Source organism: Bubalus bubalis, chromosome 14 (genome assembly GCF_019923935.1).
Source record: "Bubalus bubalis isolate 160015118507 breed Murrah chromosome 14, NDDB_SH_1, whole genome shotgun sequence".
Taxonomy (NCBI): Eukaryota; Metazoa; Chordata; class Mammalia; order Artiodactyla; family Bovidae; genus Bubalus; species Bubalus bubalis.
The window spans coordinates 73,468,902-73,485,299 of record NC_059170.1 but is presented as its reverse complement, the minus strand read 5'-3'; the positions used below and the strand labels follow the sequence as shown (position 1 = coordinate 73,485,299).

The 16,398-nt window shown below is 43.9% G+C and overlaps 1 protein-coding gene across 14 annotated transcripts in view; it reads right to left on the bottom strand.

The window, feature by feature from the left end:
* Nucleotides 1-16,398, bottom strand: part of KIF16B (kinesin family member 16B) — a 298,517-nt gene that overhangs the window by 220,226 nt on the left and 61,893 nt on the right. For all 14 annotated transcript variants that reach the window (XM_044928275.2, XM_044928274.2, XM_044928273.2 and 11 more), the window contains exons 8-12: nucleotides 15,927-16,095; nucleotides 15,604-15,735; nucleotides 14,307-14,482; nucleotides 9,130-9,195; nucleotides 4,725-4,784 (exon numbers count right to left, since the gene is read on the bottom strand). In XM_044928275.2, the coding sequence (XP_044784210.2) occupies nucleotides 4,725-4,784; nucleotides 9,130-9,195; nucleotides 14,307-14,482; nucleotides 15,604-15,735; nucleotides 15,927-16,095 (603 nt within the window). The remainder of the gene's footprint in view (nucleotides 1-4,724; nucleotides 4,785-9,129; nucleotides 9,196-14,306; nucleotides 14,483-15,603; nucleotides 15,736-15,926; nucleotides 16,096-16,398) is intronic.

The following is a 16,398-nucleotide window of genomic DNA, read 5'->3' as shown; positions in this document are numbered from 1 at the left end:
GCTCAGCAGGTGTGTGCGGGTCATGGCCGTTCCGAGCTGAAATGTGTCCCCCTAAAAGCTCAAATGCTGAACCCTGGAGCCCCAGTATCTCAGGATGTGGTTGTTTTTGGAGATATAGCCCTTAAAGAGATAAGTATGTTAAAAAAGAAGCCATGGGGCTGAGCCCCAGTCCAATCTGACCAATGTCTTTACAAGAAAAGGAGATTAGGCCGCAGAGGGTGACCAGGGCCGCAGGCACACAGAGAGAAGGCCACATGAGGCCCAGAGGGCAGGCAGTGCTCACAAGCCAAGGAGAGAGGGAGGCTTCAGGACAAGCCTACTCCAGCGAGACCTTGATCTTGGTCTTCTTGCCTCCAGGACTGCAAGCAAATAAATGTCTGCTGCTTAGGCCTCAAGTCTGTGGTGTTCTGATAGTCCTGCTGCTGCTGCTAAGTTGCTTCAGTCGTGTCCGACTCTGTGTGACCCCAGAGATGGCAGCCCACCAGGCTCCCCCGTCCCTGGGATTCTCCAGGCAAGAACACTGGAGTGGGTTGCCATTTCCTTCTTCAATGCATGAAAGTGAAAAGTGAAGTCGCTCAGTTGTATCCGACTCTTAGCGACCCCATGGACTGCAGCCCACCAGGCTCCTCTGTCCTTGGGATTTTCCTGGCATGAGTACTGGAGTGGGGCGCCACTGCCTTCTCCGTCTGATAGTCTTAGCAAATTAATATAAAGATTTTGCTTTAGTTCCTTGATACTACTACTACCAGTAAGTTTTCACTGTATGCCTGCTCTGTGAGACACAGTTGAGTTTCTAGGAGCTGGTACACAGAATGATAAGGACACAGTCCGAGCCCAGGTCCTGCTCCTGCTTAGAGGGAGAAACAAAGATCACAAACTCCAATTATGATGAATGCTGTGAAAGAGACAGAACCAAAAGCCTTTACAGATGCCAGAGGAAGATAAAATCATTCCATCTGAAAAGTGGGAGAGAAGAGAGGTCACAAAGAGCTTCATGGTGGATTCTGAGATGATGGAGCAGCACAGGCAAAGGCCGGGAGACCCCCAGAACCCAACACCCAGTGCGGACAGGGACCAGCGAGGCATCTGGCCAGGCGGGGGGAGACCAGGAGCTAAAGGCAGATGCAACTATGGAACTGGGAAGGAGCTCAGTGCCTCTGGGGACTAGCAAGGGAGTCTAGACTTTAATTTCTAGAAATGAAGATTAATGAAAATGAGGAAGGTAGATTAACAGGCAAAAGAATGGATATACAGTGTGAACTGCAAAGGATGATAAAGCCCACATTACTACCCTCCTAAGAAATGTCTCTTCAAGGTCAACACACTTTACACTGTCATCAGCTACTTGCATCCTAATCCCAAGCACTTTATCACCTCTCGCCTCATGACCCGGGTACAAGGAAGAGGTTGCCATGCACCCTGACTTTCAAGCTGGGGATGAGGGGACAGGACCCTGTGGGTAAGTGTCATGACCCACGAGTGACTCGGGAAGAGAACTGAAGCCTGAGATGGAGCGGGAAGGTCAAAGCCCCAGGCTCGTGCAATTATCACCACGGCGTCACCTGCCCAGCTTCAAACACCCAGCATCTCATCAGAGCACCTTTCGTCCCCTCTTCACCCCACTCAACACGCCTGAGACTTCACTCATCCCCAGCAAGGAAAGCCCCAGACCAGATCACAAAGAAGGGGACAAAGTCACTCTGAGCGTCTGAGTTTCTGAGCGTCTGAGAGCTCAGGAAAGAAAAAGCCACGAGGCCGGCTCCTAGTGTGCCAAGAGGCACTGAAGCATCCTGTATCGCCCTTCAGTCCCCCAGACGGTTTCACTCTCAGTCTTCTCTCCAAAGGTCTCTCCTTGGATGTTCAGGATTCAGGGCTTGGAAGGGACGATACTGACAAGTTGGCAAAGTAAACAATCAGCGCTATGGTGGAGATGATACTGGGAATCTACTGTCTCACTGGGCTCATCTCTAGAAACAAGCAAATGCAGTGGAAAAACAAGGTCCCAGAATTGAAGATTCGTATTTTATCAGGGGCACAGGTCGATTAAACCACGGATCTCAAAGCAAGATTACACCCTTACACCCTTGCCACAGCCCTGTGGGTGAAATACACTTCTCCCCGCTTGACTTTCTGTTCAGATTTGCTTCCATCACGATATGAGCAGACGCTTGAAATATGCTTGCGAGACCAGGTGTGCCTGCTTCTACACTGGCCATGACCATGGATCACGCATAGGACAACCAGCCAGTCCCAGAGAGTGAGAGACAGACCTGGAACCCACACGCAGCCTGAATCCAAGCCCAGCCAGACCAGCCAATATGCACAGGCACGAGGGACAGTGCATGTTGTTTTAAGCCACTGGACTGGAGTGGGTTCTCCGTAGCCTGACTGGAACAAGAGCTGATGAAGGAACAGTCAGGCAGCAAAAATACCAGGAAGGTTCACAAACTGAACAGACACAAACTCATCGCAAAGCAACCTCTTTCCCCGTCAGTTTCCAAAGAATGTTTTCAAAAGCATCTGAGTAGCCCTTTTCTTCACCTCAGCCCTCAGGTGCTGTCTACCAATAAGAGATGAAGACAGCTCTTAAAATACCAAACGTGAGCAGAAAGCAACTACGGGTTTAAAACACAGAAACCAGTAGAGAGATCTAAAAAAGGGCTTGCCGGGTCAAAAGAAGGGAAAAATCTGAAACATCATGAGCCCTTCTCATAACTTTCAACACTGAGCACATAACATCTCGCTAGTCTTCTCATCTCAAAAGTTAATAAAAGATAAAAATAGTGAGATTTATGAAAAACAGAGCTGGAATTGGAAGAGGATTTATTTAGCTTCAGGGTCCAGAATAACATTAGGATAAAAAGCATCAGAAAAGGCTCAGGGGTTCACCATGGTGACTCTCAGTGTGGACAGCTCTGCAGCGCTATCATAAAACCCCCAGCACAGTGACAAAGAGAGAGCCGGCAGCAAGGGTGGGCTGACATCTTCGCGTTCACTGCTGTACCGCCTCCTGTGCTATAAGGCACAACGCACACCAATGGCTTTGCAAATAGCTAATGACTTGATTTCTCTTTTCCTTATGTGCAGCAGATTTTAATCCTCTCAGGATTAAATTTGCTGAGGAAAGTATACATCATGCCATGAACGGTCCAACGATCGGGCTTCTTAACACCGGGGCTGCGGCCCGACACCTCCAAGCGGGCGCAAAAGAGACGATGATGAACAGTTTCATCTCTGCCCGAGCTTATTCCCACCCAACTCTCAAGAAATGCAACTGAAGTCTTTGCTCAGTTTTCCTGCATGAAAACCTCTCAACAAAACAAACACTGAGAAAGTACCTTAAAATAACATGATGCTATCATCATCATCGGGAGGAAAGCAAAGAAATTCTGGATGCAGAAGTCTTACTGCAGCCCTTTTCAGAGCTGGAAAGAATGTCTCTGGGACCACCACGATCCACAGCTACTGAGGACCGCAGCTCAACTCTGCTCGTGAGCAATAAGCGTTGTAGTCCCCAGAGCAGGCCAGGCTGCCTACGTGGTACAAGGAAGCTTTCATAAGATGATGCAGACCCCACTCTCAGACCGAGTAGCTCAGTGGCTATCCCAAGCCTTCAAAAGCTCCCCCTTCAACCCTGTGCAATGGTCACCTGGTGCTCCCTCCTCACGTGAAGGCCATCCAAGTCAGGGTTCTGCAAAGACACACAGCTAAACCTCATCATCCTCACCAATATTCAAGGGAGGCCTCAGTCCTCTGGGAAAGTTTTACCTCCACAGATCTTAAAAAAAAAAACCAGGATTCAGTAATCATCTCTGAATCACCTTCTCTCATGTGTAAGGACAGACAGATGCTATCAAAGCGTGAAATTCCAGGCTGAACCTCAAACCTGACATGGCTGATCCTCCACAGATGACACAAGTTTCCTACCAACTCAGCAAAAAAAAATGGGACCACAAAGAAACGTGTATTTTGAAGCATAAAGTATGAAACATGGAGGCTATTACTGACATCTTTTCACCATGAATCTTGCCAAAAATGCAGCCCATCACTGCCTAGCCTTTAAGACACACAGGAAAAAAAAAATTCCAGTAGGAAATTAGTACTTGGGAAACTTCTGAAGTCTAGCACACTGCACACATACTCTACAGTACTGCCAAGGGAAGTGTTTTTTTTTTTGTAATTCATGCATTTTAACTGGAGGATAACTACTTTACAGTATTGTGATGGTTTCTGCCATACCTCGCCATCAACATGAACCGGCCACAGGCGCACACGTGTCCCCTCCCTCCTGAACCCTGTTCCTACCTCCCTTTCCACCCCAAGGCTCCAGGCTGTCACACAGCACCAGCTCTGGGTGCCTTGCATCACACATCAAACTCCCACTGGCTATCCATTTCACATTTTTTTAAACACATTGCTTTTATATTGAGTTTAACAAAAAGCAGAAAGACAAAGTGGGAGCCCTTGAATATTAAACAGAATTTAACATATGTTGAGTCAAAAATGGAAAAAACTCCACAAGTGAGAGTAAACGCCTTAAGTATGAGCACCGTCTCTAAACACACAGCTTTAATGACTAATAGCTCCCTTTTCTGTTCCTTTAAAATTAAACCAGAGTCCCAGCCTAAGCAAAGCACACAACTGCCACATTTGACAGAGAAAGGAAAGAGTTTATCTACTGAAGCAAGCACAGTAAGATTATGACACCTTTTTACAGTCCTTACTTTCAAAATATTTTGGGTTTCGTTCCACTTATTTGTCCATTCCTTGGTCAATTCTTGAACCTAAAAGAAAAAAAAAAAAAAATACGAATGTCATTGCTCTATAAAAAAATTACTGTGATTTTCTTCAAGAAAGTTTTCAAAATTTATAGATTATAGAAGAACATACTATACCTTTTTAAATTAGATAGCAATGCTGCAGAGTACCATTACCAAATATAAATCAAACTAGCTGATCTCACCCTACAACCTACATTATGGCAAAGGAAAGAACAGAAAAAAAATCTGTCAAGCTGCCTAGAGCTTTACAGCAGTCTTTTTCAAGGTGCATTTAAATAAAAGCTGCTTCCTTGGATATTAACCAAAATTACAAGTTCAAAGATGCCACCATCCCATTACATGGGTTAATTTTTCCTGATTATACTTTAGGTCCTAAGAAATGGTGATTTACTTTACTTTCTAATTAGATGTGATGATTAAATCACCTTGGAAACTGCCATTTTCTTTTAGGAGATAATCTGCTTTTGTAGCTAATTAATAAGGTTTATAAATATCATTTTATCTTTTTTTTTTAAAGGTAGCTCTTTAATTGACTCTTAGTAAAGGTAAAAATATCTTTTTGATAATAATCAGCTTCTTTCCAGTCTGCAGTAACTTAAGGGAGAAAATATCCCCCACTGTCGAACACAGCACAGTTGGAAATAGCTTCTCAGTTAATGAAAATACTCTGCTAGTTCCACACAACTTTTTAAATGACCTGAGTGAGTGAGTCATTAAGAAGTAAAGTGGTACCTGATTGAGAGGTAGAAAAAAAGAATGGAAGATTCTGTCAAAAGGAATATACTTCAGATTAAAAGAGTGACCTCTGCGGGGCTGGGGGAGTGCGGGGCACACACCCTCCCGAAGCCTCTTCCCTTCCTCCCTTCAGTGTTCCTGCCACCTCCCCACCCAGAAGCAGATGCCATCCCAGTTCACCTGACTGGTCTCCCTACCAGTAAGTTACCCTGTTCAACCAGGTCAAAGTGGAAGCACAGAATATACTGGATTACGTGCTCAATGCTAAGAGGAAGATGCTTTCCACAGGCCTGAAGTATCATAAACAAAAAGGACGTGAGTCAGCAACCTTCAACAAAGGCCGTGTTCATGACTGACTAAAAAGGAGGGACTGGAAGGATGGTTTATCCGAGAGCAAAACCAAAACACTTCGCACTCACCTTGTTCATTCAATGGCTAGACATTTTACTCCTCAATTTACCACAAACACCCTGGAGAAGGAAACGGCAACCCAGCCCAGCATTCTTGCCTGGAGAATCCCATGGAGAGAGGAGCCTAGTGGGCTGTGTCCTTGGGGTCACAAAGTTGGGACACGGCTGAGCAACGGAACACTTACCGCAAACAACTACAGGAGTTCTAAGGCAGCTTTTTTTTTTAATAAAATATCTTCCTTAAAATGATACAAATAAACTTATTTACAAAACAGGAAGAGACTTAGAGAAGGAGAATGAACTTATGGTTGCAGGCCGGGGCGAAAGAGGAGGGTGGGTAGTTAGGGAACTTGGGAAGGACATGTACACACTGCTGTATTTAAAATGGATAACCAGCAAGGACCTGCTGTACAGCACAGGGGACTCTGCTCAGTGTTACGTGGCAGCCTGGATGCAAGGGGGTGTGGGGGAGAATGCATACATGTGTATGTATGGCTGAATCCCTTCACTGTTCACCTGACACTATCACAACACTGTTTGTTAATCAGCTATACCCCAATACAAAACAAAAGGTTTTAAAAATATAGCTTCTTTAACTGGGCTTCCCTGGTAGCTCAGCTGGTAAAGAATATGCCTGCAATGCAGGAGACCCCAGTTCAATTCCTGGGTTGGGAAGATCCCCTGGAGAAGCAGCCTACCCACTCCAGTATTATTGGGCTTCCCTGGAGGCTCAGACTGTAAAGAATCTGCCTGCAGTGCAGGAGACCTGGGTTTGATCCCTGGGTTGGAAGGATCCACTGGAGGAGGGCATGGCAACCCACTCCAGTATTCTTGCCTGGAGAATCCCCACGGACAGAAGAGCCTGCGTGCTACAGTCCATGGGGTCACAGAGTCAGACACAACTGAGTGACTTAGCACACACACACGTCTACTTTAGTTATTAATGTCAAATCTATCATCTTCTTAGTAAGAGAAGAAACAGGACTGAGCCTCTGTAACTTCTTTTTGTGCTCACTGGTACTTGTCAGGCAAGGCTGTCCTGCCCACCCCCCTGGACCAGCCACACACACAGGTTCTCCTTTCATCACTCAAGTGATGCCAGCCCCATGGGTCACCGGGCTTTTTGTGTTGGAAAAGCTTTCAGAGAGGGAATATTTCTACACCTTCTCTCCCTACAGACGTAGACGAGACTGGGGTGATGAATTTACTAATTTATAATAATCAGTTAACTGATTCTCATTGGCAATTTATCTGAGAAACACCAAGTATTTAACAAAGCATGCTTTGGGATTTCACCAACAGGTAAGTTCTCCCTGAAGAAACGTAAGCCAATTAATCCTTTTCCAATTCAATCAAATAATTCCAGCTTTCAAAGAACTCTAAGTATGCCTTGGGTTTCTTTTACCACTGAATTTAAACCAAATAATCTTCATTTTTAAAATTCAGGAAAAAAAAATGCAAAGTCTGATAGCACCTCTCACAATGTGACCAGGTGATAAGACTTAGAGCCAAGTAGATGGCAAACAATTTTAAAAGGTCAGCAAAGGAAGAGATGAACATTTAGAAAATGTTGTTAACAAGAGTCACGTCTGTCCGCACATGTATAACGATTCAAATTAAAATGTTTATTGGTTTCTATTAACTTGCTAGGTATTCCTGAAAACTATCAGTAAGAAATAATTTAAGACTATATTCAGACACATCAAGGGTTTCCCTGGTGGCTCAGATGGTAAAGACTCTGCCTGCAATGCAGAAGACCTGGGTTCAATCCCTACCCTAGGTCAGGAAGATCCCCTGAAAAAAGAATGGCAACCCACTCTAGTATTCTTTGCCTGGAGAATTTCATGGACAGAGGAGCCAGTGGGTTGGGACAGTCCATAGGATAACAAAGAGTTGGATACAACTGAGCGATGAACACACACAATCCAGACACATCCATCAAAGTCCTCAAAATTAAAATCTGAAGTACCAAAATACAAAATGTCAAGAGAAAAACAGGGGTTAAGAAACTAATGTTTTCACTAATACTATTATCAGCAAATTAATCAGCATAATTACCCAGGAAGTGTCAACAAGTTCCTAACTATACTCTTGATTTGTATCTTCAATACTGTGTATTCTTGAAAGAGCTGTGCCAACAGAATCCTATTTTCTTTCTCAATCTGCTTTAAACATTTAGCACAGTGGACAAAATCCACTCTGAAAACATTATCAATACCTGTTTCTCTTTTCACAGAAGGTCTTTTTCTTTTAAAAAGAAAAAAAAAAAAAAATAGTATAGAAGCAGGTCACCCGTGAAACTAGTTTTCAGAAAGCCCCAGCACTGACGCTGGCTTCCGCCCGGAACACCCTCCCCCAGCCTCAGATCCCACTTTGCTTAAAGCAGCGAAGCACCTTCCCAGGGTATTCAGTGGTTCTCCAAGTGCTGCAATTCCCACTAATAAGTAGAAGGATGGCCAAAAAACCCCACGGTGAGGCTGTGGGGACCAGCATGTGAACACAGCCTCCCTCTCCTCAAGTGCAGCCTCACCGCCTCGTGCAATGGCCCAGTCTCAACTGTATTCAGCCCTTGCTGCTGCTGCTGCTGCTGCTAAGTCGCTTCAGTCGTGTCCAACTCTGTGCGACCCCAGAGACGGCAGCCCACCAGGCTCCCCCATCCCTGGGATTCTCCAGGTAAGGGTACTGGAGTGGGGTGCCATTTCCTTCTCCAATGCATGAGAGTGAAAGTGAAAAGTGAAAGTGAAAGTGAAGTCACTCAGTCGTGTCCGACTCTTTGAGACCCCATGGACTGCAGCCTACCAGGCTCCTCTGTCCATGGGATTTTCCAGGCAAGAGTACTGGAGTGGGGTGCCACTGCCTTCTCTGATTCAACCCTTGACTACCAGACAAATCCCATCTATTAAGTCACAGAGGACACAGGAGATACACCAGAAGTCAGCAAGTGTGGGTCTTTAAAAACAGGGTGGGAGCGTTACCTGTCATGAAGAGAGAAACTGAATCTCAGACAGCAAGTCCTGGGCTGGCCAAAAACTCTGGGTTTTCCCGTAACATCTTGTGGACAAACCTGAACAAACTTTCTGGCTAACCCAATACTAAAAAAGTATCCACTTAAAATAGTGAAACTTAAAAAAATAAATAAATAAAATAAAATAGTGAAACTTACGATTAAAAAAAAAACAAAAACAAGTTAAGGTGTCACTTACTCTGGCTTCATTCTGCTGAAGTTTCTCCTCCATACTTAAGGCTGTGGGGGAGTCCAGGAGGGCAATCTGCAATGCAAACCACAAAAGGCAGAGACAATGAGTGTACACCAATAATCTAGAGGAACGATCTGTCCTGACACTGTAAACCATCAAAAACTGCCACATAAACAAACAGAGGTGAAAAGTATTTTCCCACACCTCCCTAAAAGTGTTAGTCACCACGAAGTCTTTAATCCACAGGGTACATGCCTCGTAATATTCAAAAAACCACAGCATCCTGGTAAAACTACATTTGCAACACAAATCAGCAAACACAAGGAAAAAGACAAACACGTAACAGGCTGACATTTTATCAAAATCAAACAGTCTAAATCCCTAGATCCTGAAAGACTCTTCCATTTTGAATTTGCACCAAGTACAGGTTCAAAAAGAGGGGTTATCCAACCAGAGGGTTCTGAGATTTATCCACAATGACACGTGCAAATGACCCTCCTTTATCACCATTGCTGGGTCACACAGTTACAGGGAGGCTGGCCACAGTCTGTGTCCATTTCCTTATCTGTGTTGCAAAGATGGATGTGAGCGCAATAAACCCCCAAATCAGGTTCACCCTGGGGGGACGAGGCAAGGCAGAGACGGGGGAGGGAAACACAGCCAGGCGGGGCACAGGGGGCTTTGACTGCATTCGTAACTCAAAACCTGAGAGGCAGAACACGGGACTCCAGACGAGGTTACCTGAAAGGAAAACGGAAGGGGGTCTCCCTCTCCACCTCTCCAGGCCATGGGCAACCCGTCTCACCCATTCTGCTACGTAACTGTGCAGTTATTCTGGTCATATGCAAGCACGCTTGTGTTGCTTTTCAAACATAAACAGCATGAACGCTATTCTGAATATTGCCTTTTTCATCTCACAATCTTGGGAAAAACTCAGTACAAATAAATCTATTTTATTCTTTGTAACAACTCCAGTTCCACCGCACAGCACTCCACTGTGTGGTTATTCAACAATTTATGTCCACAATTTCCTCTTAATGGACTGGTAGTTTTTTCTCATCTTCTGCTTTACCAGAAGATAAGTCACTGCCACAGTGACTTATCTTATACCAGCTGCCTACAGTATGCATGGCAGTATCAACAGAATAAATTCCTAGAAGGGCATTTGTTAATCATCTATATGCATGACTTTTTTTCATTGTCTCTCCTCCACGGAGGCTTTCACATTTCCTTGACTACCTGGTCTGCTTTTGCCCATCTTCACAAACACCCTATCACCTGGTTTTACTCTGTGACCCTCCCTGAGATGTTGTCCACCTTGAAAGTTTACACATAATGACACTTTTATTATACAGCTATTATTCAAAGTTTATCTGCGACTTCAGCTACACAAATGAGAAATCCTTTCTCCTTCCACCTCTCTAACTCATTGCCTTCTTTGTTTCCTGGACTGTTCCTGCCTATTTCTATGTTGTTAATTTTCTTGCTATCTTCAGAGACATTTAAGAGAGAAAAGTTAATGGACATTTTCTCTCTGCCAAACTCAAAGCAGAAGTCTGAAAAGATGCTTCAAATATAACAAAAGAGAACATGTGAAAAGAAAAGATATCCAAACGCTTGACTGCATTAATCATCGGAGACACAGAAACTACAATCATTCCATGACACCACGATGCCTCATCAGAATGGCCTATGATGAAAAGCAGATCCCACCAGGCATTGGCAAGGACCTGGCTCTTTCACATATTGATGGTGGAATATAAGTTGGTATAAAAACCTTTAAAAATTATTTTGCAGTTATCTACTAAAACCAAACATTAGGTACCCCTTCTGACACAAACTCCACTGTTGGGTATAAACTTAACAGAAATGAAGCTGCTGCTGCTGCTGCTAAGTCGCTTCAGTCGTGTCCGACTCTGTGCGACCCCACAGACGGCAGCCCACCAGGCTCCCCCATCCCTGGGATTCTCCAGGCAAGAACACTGGAGTGGGTTGCCATTTCCTTCTCCAATGCATGAAAGTGAAAAGTGAAAGTGAAGTCGCTCAGTCGTGTCCGACCCTCAGCGACCCCATGGACTGCAGCCTACCAGGCTCCTCTGTCCATGGGATTTTCCAGGCAAGAGTACTGGAGTGGGATGCCATTGCCTTCTCCGGAAATGAAGCTGGATGTTCACAAAAAGACACGGAGAAGACAGTCCACAGCAGCAGCAATAGCAGCAAAGAGAAAATCTCCAAAGCCCATCAAACAGAATGGGTGAACTGGCGCACACACGTGTGATGGAGCACAGCACAGCGGTGCTCATATATGGATCTGAACCCACACGCTCCACCATGGAGGAATCTCACAAGGCCTCAGACGGAAGCTGGTCACGATCATCCGGGCCCAGCACACTCCCGCCGGCCGCGTGAGGCCCCTCAGTCTGTCCTCTGCTCTCACTGTCACTTTCCCCCTTGTCCCTCAGCCCCGCTGCCTGAACTTGTCACCTCCCCAGGCTGTACCGCAGGCCAGCACCCTTGCACGTCTGCAACCTTATGAAACAGGTTTTTTGGAGGTCTGTGTTGCAATTCCATAAATCTGATCTTATATAAAAGCGAGAGCAAGAGTGTTTACTACCTGATTACATTTATATAAAGAACAAAAAGAGGCAAAACTAAAAACTAACCCTGCCTGAAGAAGTCAGGATAGAGGGTACCCTTGAGGGGAAGGGCAGGCGGGTCTAGGAGAGGAAAGTGAAGAGAGTTTCTAGGGCACTGGGGAACGTTCTGCTTCTTGATAGCACGCAGGTCACATGGGTGAATACAGCTTGTGAAAATTCACGGATACATACACTCAGAATGGGTGTCATTCTTCAGCAGAGAGTTCACATGGATGTATATATACATATACACCACTACATATTTATCTCTCTATAATCTATGCAGCAGGAGCAGCAGATACGTGTCAGAATCTTTCGCTGTATTTAAACTGTGCTTTTGAAACTCTGATACACGTGGCATTTTGCATTGGCAAATTATTAAACATAAAATTATTAAAAGCAGGAGCTTTTATCTGGCTGTACTTCAACAACCCAGATGGAGCTCTGACTTGAACAGCATTCTCAACGAACCACAGCAGCCATCTGCAACAGGATGCTGTGGGAAAGCAAGAATGCCACCAAACATTTTATACAGAGATTTTTCTAATGAGCGCTTAAGAACCCCTGCTTATTTTATTGAGCATCACAAATTTAATTAATTTTGGATAAGCTTGTATTGTCTCACAACAATTTATAGCTTCATGGTGCAATAAATTTTAAATTGGACTCGTTTTTATTGTAATGTATTGTTTTTCAGAGTTCTTCACTGTATCCTAAAATAGACAACAATCTTTTCCATCCTCATCCCCAAAACTACAGTAACTAAAATAATCCTTTAATGACTGTGGTGGTCTTTGGCCATGAAAGAAAAAGACAAGCGAAGATCAGAAAATATATGGCAACTGGCATATACGACACCTCTGAGACATTCCTGAGACAGAAGCTGTACAAGTTTGAATGAAGTTCTTCTGTTGGTGTGATAAGGCTCCTTTCGAGGACTTCCTCAGTTTAACATTTAACAAGCTCATCTTTCTTTTCCTCCATTCTCATGACTTACTAAATGTTAACTACAAGAATGTTCCAAGTCCTTCCCTTCACACGCAGTAGTCTGGGTAACTCTATCAAATCACCTTTATATGTTTACCTCAGACGAATATTTTTAAAACATTGAAAAAAGATCCCAGTAACAGAGCACATAAATGAACATGACAGCGGTGGCTGGCGTCATCAGTGATTCGAGCCTGGTAACATCATGAGCTGCTGGACTCGTCATGCTGAGGCTTCCACGCACACACAGGGAACTTCCCCATCAGTAAGCACAGCTGGGACCTCCCTGGTGGTCCCAGGGTTAAGACTCTGAGTTGCCAATGCAGGGTGCAAGGGTTCGATCCCTGGTCAAGGTACTAATCCCATATGCAAAGCAGCACACCCAAAAGATTTAAAAAAAGAGTACAATTATGTGGAGCTATTTTTAGGTGCAGAGATCAGCTCCCAGCCCACTCTAGTGCCCCAGTTTAGAGGACAGCGACTCTCGGGGCTTTCAGGACACGGGAAACTCTGTGAGGCTCTTGGCCTGTTGAGTCTCATGAGTCAAACTGCTCACAGGATGCCAAGGGCTTCAAGGGCCCCATGCTCCTGGAGGGAACGCTGCTCTGAAGACAGCTCTGTGTATTTGAAGAAAAGCTGGGTTCTTTTTTTTTTTAATGATACACTTCAGACATCCATTCATGGGTTAGGAAAATGGGAAGAAATGTATTTTGTTTTGCTGGGGGGTGTTTTTCTTGGCCACATCATGCAGCATGCAGGATCTTAGCTCCCCAACCAGGGACCAAACCCATGCCCCCTGCTTTGGAAGCACAGTCTCAATTACTCAACCATCAGGTAAGTCCCTCTTTATTTCTAACTCCACTTTAACTCGAGTGTTTTAAAAAGTGATCCTGACTTTCTCTCATGACTGTGTCTAAACCAACCAGCACGGATCACACTGTGATCACAGAAGGTAGCTTGCTACACGCACCATGCAGAAGACTACGGTGAAAAGGACAAGGCTCCTTCACAAAAACCCCAAAGGATCCTGAAGGGAGGCTGTTTCCGCCATCACCTGGGGGCCCAGGCACATCACCTCAGCCAGGCCACAGGGATGTCTCAGGACCCCGTGTAACTATAACCACTGCTGTAAGGAGCAGTACCAAAGACAGACTCAGAAAGGGGCTCAAAGGAGTCTCTCATTCTGTTAAAATACATCTAAGTCATAAAATGCTTCGGTAGAATTTTAAACATTGCTCCAAGCATCTCGATTTCCTTCCACTAATGGAGATTATGCTGCTAATCCTACTGCATGCTAAATTTCCATCCATAATTGATAACTATTAGGTAGTTAATCATCTCGGGTTTAGTGGATAAAATCTTAAGCACAGAGCATATAATGAATTCGAAGGCCAACGGGAGGGTGATGTTAAGGAGAGACCGGGCTAACTCACTCAAAGCTTTACTTAGCACTTATTTACTCAAATCAATACGACTCCCGAGATGAGTGTCTCATTAAGATCTAGAAATAGATGCCATTACTCAAAGAAAATTACCCGTAAGTCTCAGAAAAGAGCCAACCTGATTCCCCTGGGCAAGCAGCGTCTTCAGTCTGGCTATTTCGGCTCGCAGTTCACGGATGAGCTTGACGTTGGCATCCTCATTAATGGTAGGCTTGTTGATGATGTTTTTGGCTCTATTTGCATAGCGAAGAGTACTTAGGGTTTCTCCGTAATTGACATCAGCAGGTGAAATGGCTGTGAAGAATGAATTCAAAAAATAATTTATCCAGCACTCTGTTTCATTTAACACAAAGTTGTTTTGTAATTTAAAAGTCAGATTAACCCCAGGTCGCTGGATAGACTAAATATTCATTACTGCAGTCATGAATATTACAAATTATCTGGGACTCATAGGAAAGGTGCGCACTATGCCAAATTAAATGCCATTTCACTCTTCTTAAGTTTAGAATCAGCCATCTAACCAAATCTAAAACGAGACTGGAAACACTCCATTGCAGCTTAGGGAGTTTCCTCTGTTGAACATATAAGTAGAGGATTTCAAGACTATTTACACTTCTCAAGATAAAGCAGAAATTTAAATCCTTTTGAAAGAGTTCTGGCAAAACCTACCACCTATGAAAACCCAGAGTGTGATAACTTTTGTAAAGAAGCTGTAGATCAGCTAACGCTCCTCCTCCCAAAGCTTTGGTTGATTACATCCCCACCTTAACCCCAACAAACTTTAGAGCTAAAGTTACTACACAATTGCATCTGGGGTACACACCCCTGGGAAGACCCCTGGCCTCCACAGGGACTGCACAGCTTGGGCCGGAGGAGACATGGAGACAAGAAAAGAGGGTGGGGGTGGAGCTGGAAGGGAAATTCTCAACAGTTATCTCCCCTTTGCACATTTTCCCCTCTGTTCTGCTTCTTTCTGTTAATTAGTGAAAATATAGACATATATTATTGTTACCATATATACCACACTTTTTCCTCTCAATTCTTATTCTTAAATTCCTTATTTTCTGCTTTTAAATAGAAAAACAAAGTTGGGTTATTTCTAGTTTATGTCTAGAGTTGGCATGAGTTGGCAGAGTTGGAAATTTCTGTCCTATACTTTAAGCACAACTGAGGATCATCCTGCACGGACATCAGTTTGCATAACCAAGAAAACGGCAAGTTAATGGAACCAGGAAGAGGCAAAAAGAGTCAATAATACCATACTGTAAACCGGATCACAGTAAGTACTTTTCTTCAAAATAGAAAACTATTTTTTTTTTAATAAAGAGGTGCTACTTCCTAATGAAATACTTAAAATAGCTATAATCAATTCACATGAAACACTATACGTTGAGAAGAAAAAAAAAAATTCTTACTGGCTATCATGATAGTTTTAGAGTTTCCGCCGAGGCTGTCTTTCAACAACCAAGTCAAAACAGAATCCCTGTAAGGCACAAAAACTTGCTTCTTCTTTACTAGAGGGTTTGATGCATCCTGAGATAAATCAGCTGCAGGGAGAAAGAAAAGGTGGGGGAAGGCAAAGACAATTATTAAAGGTTTTTTTTTTTCTTCTTGAATTTGGCTTCAAAAAACCTTGAAGCTATTACTCTAGTTTGTAACACAAACATTAAACCTAAGCTCTTCATGCCACTATGGAGCATCGAGAACGAGAGGAGGCAGGAGACAAGTGTGACCCTACCTAAGGCAGAAATGACGTTTCCCAGCGTCACAAGGGACTTGTTGATGTTGCCCCCTTCCTTCAGCCGGACCCCGGTGGCACCAGTGGCGTCCGCCCGCTCACTTCCCGCAAGATCGACCAAGTGGATCTTACTCACGGTTTCAGACGGCATTTCAGAATCAAATTTGGCCTATGGTAAAATATAAATGCAAAATGGAAGAGGTATAAAGGACACCAATGTTTATATAACATTGTGTGTTTGTTTTTCTTCTCTGTCATTCATACTTATTAATCTTCTCTCCCCAACTAGATTACTATTTCTTAACAGAAACTAAATCTTTTACATCCTCATTGATAACTAGCATTGGACTGGCAACATATTTAGCAATCAAATTCTTCTTGGTTGACTAAGTCTTTTTTTTTTTTTTTTTGACTCTTATATCAGAATATAAATTAACAACGCTGTGATAATTTTGGGTGTACATCAGAGTAA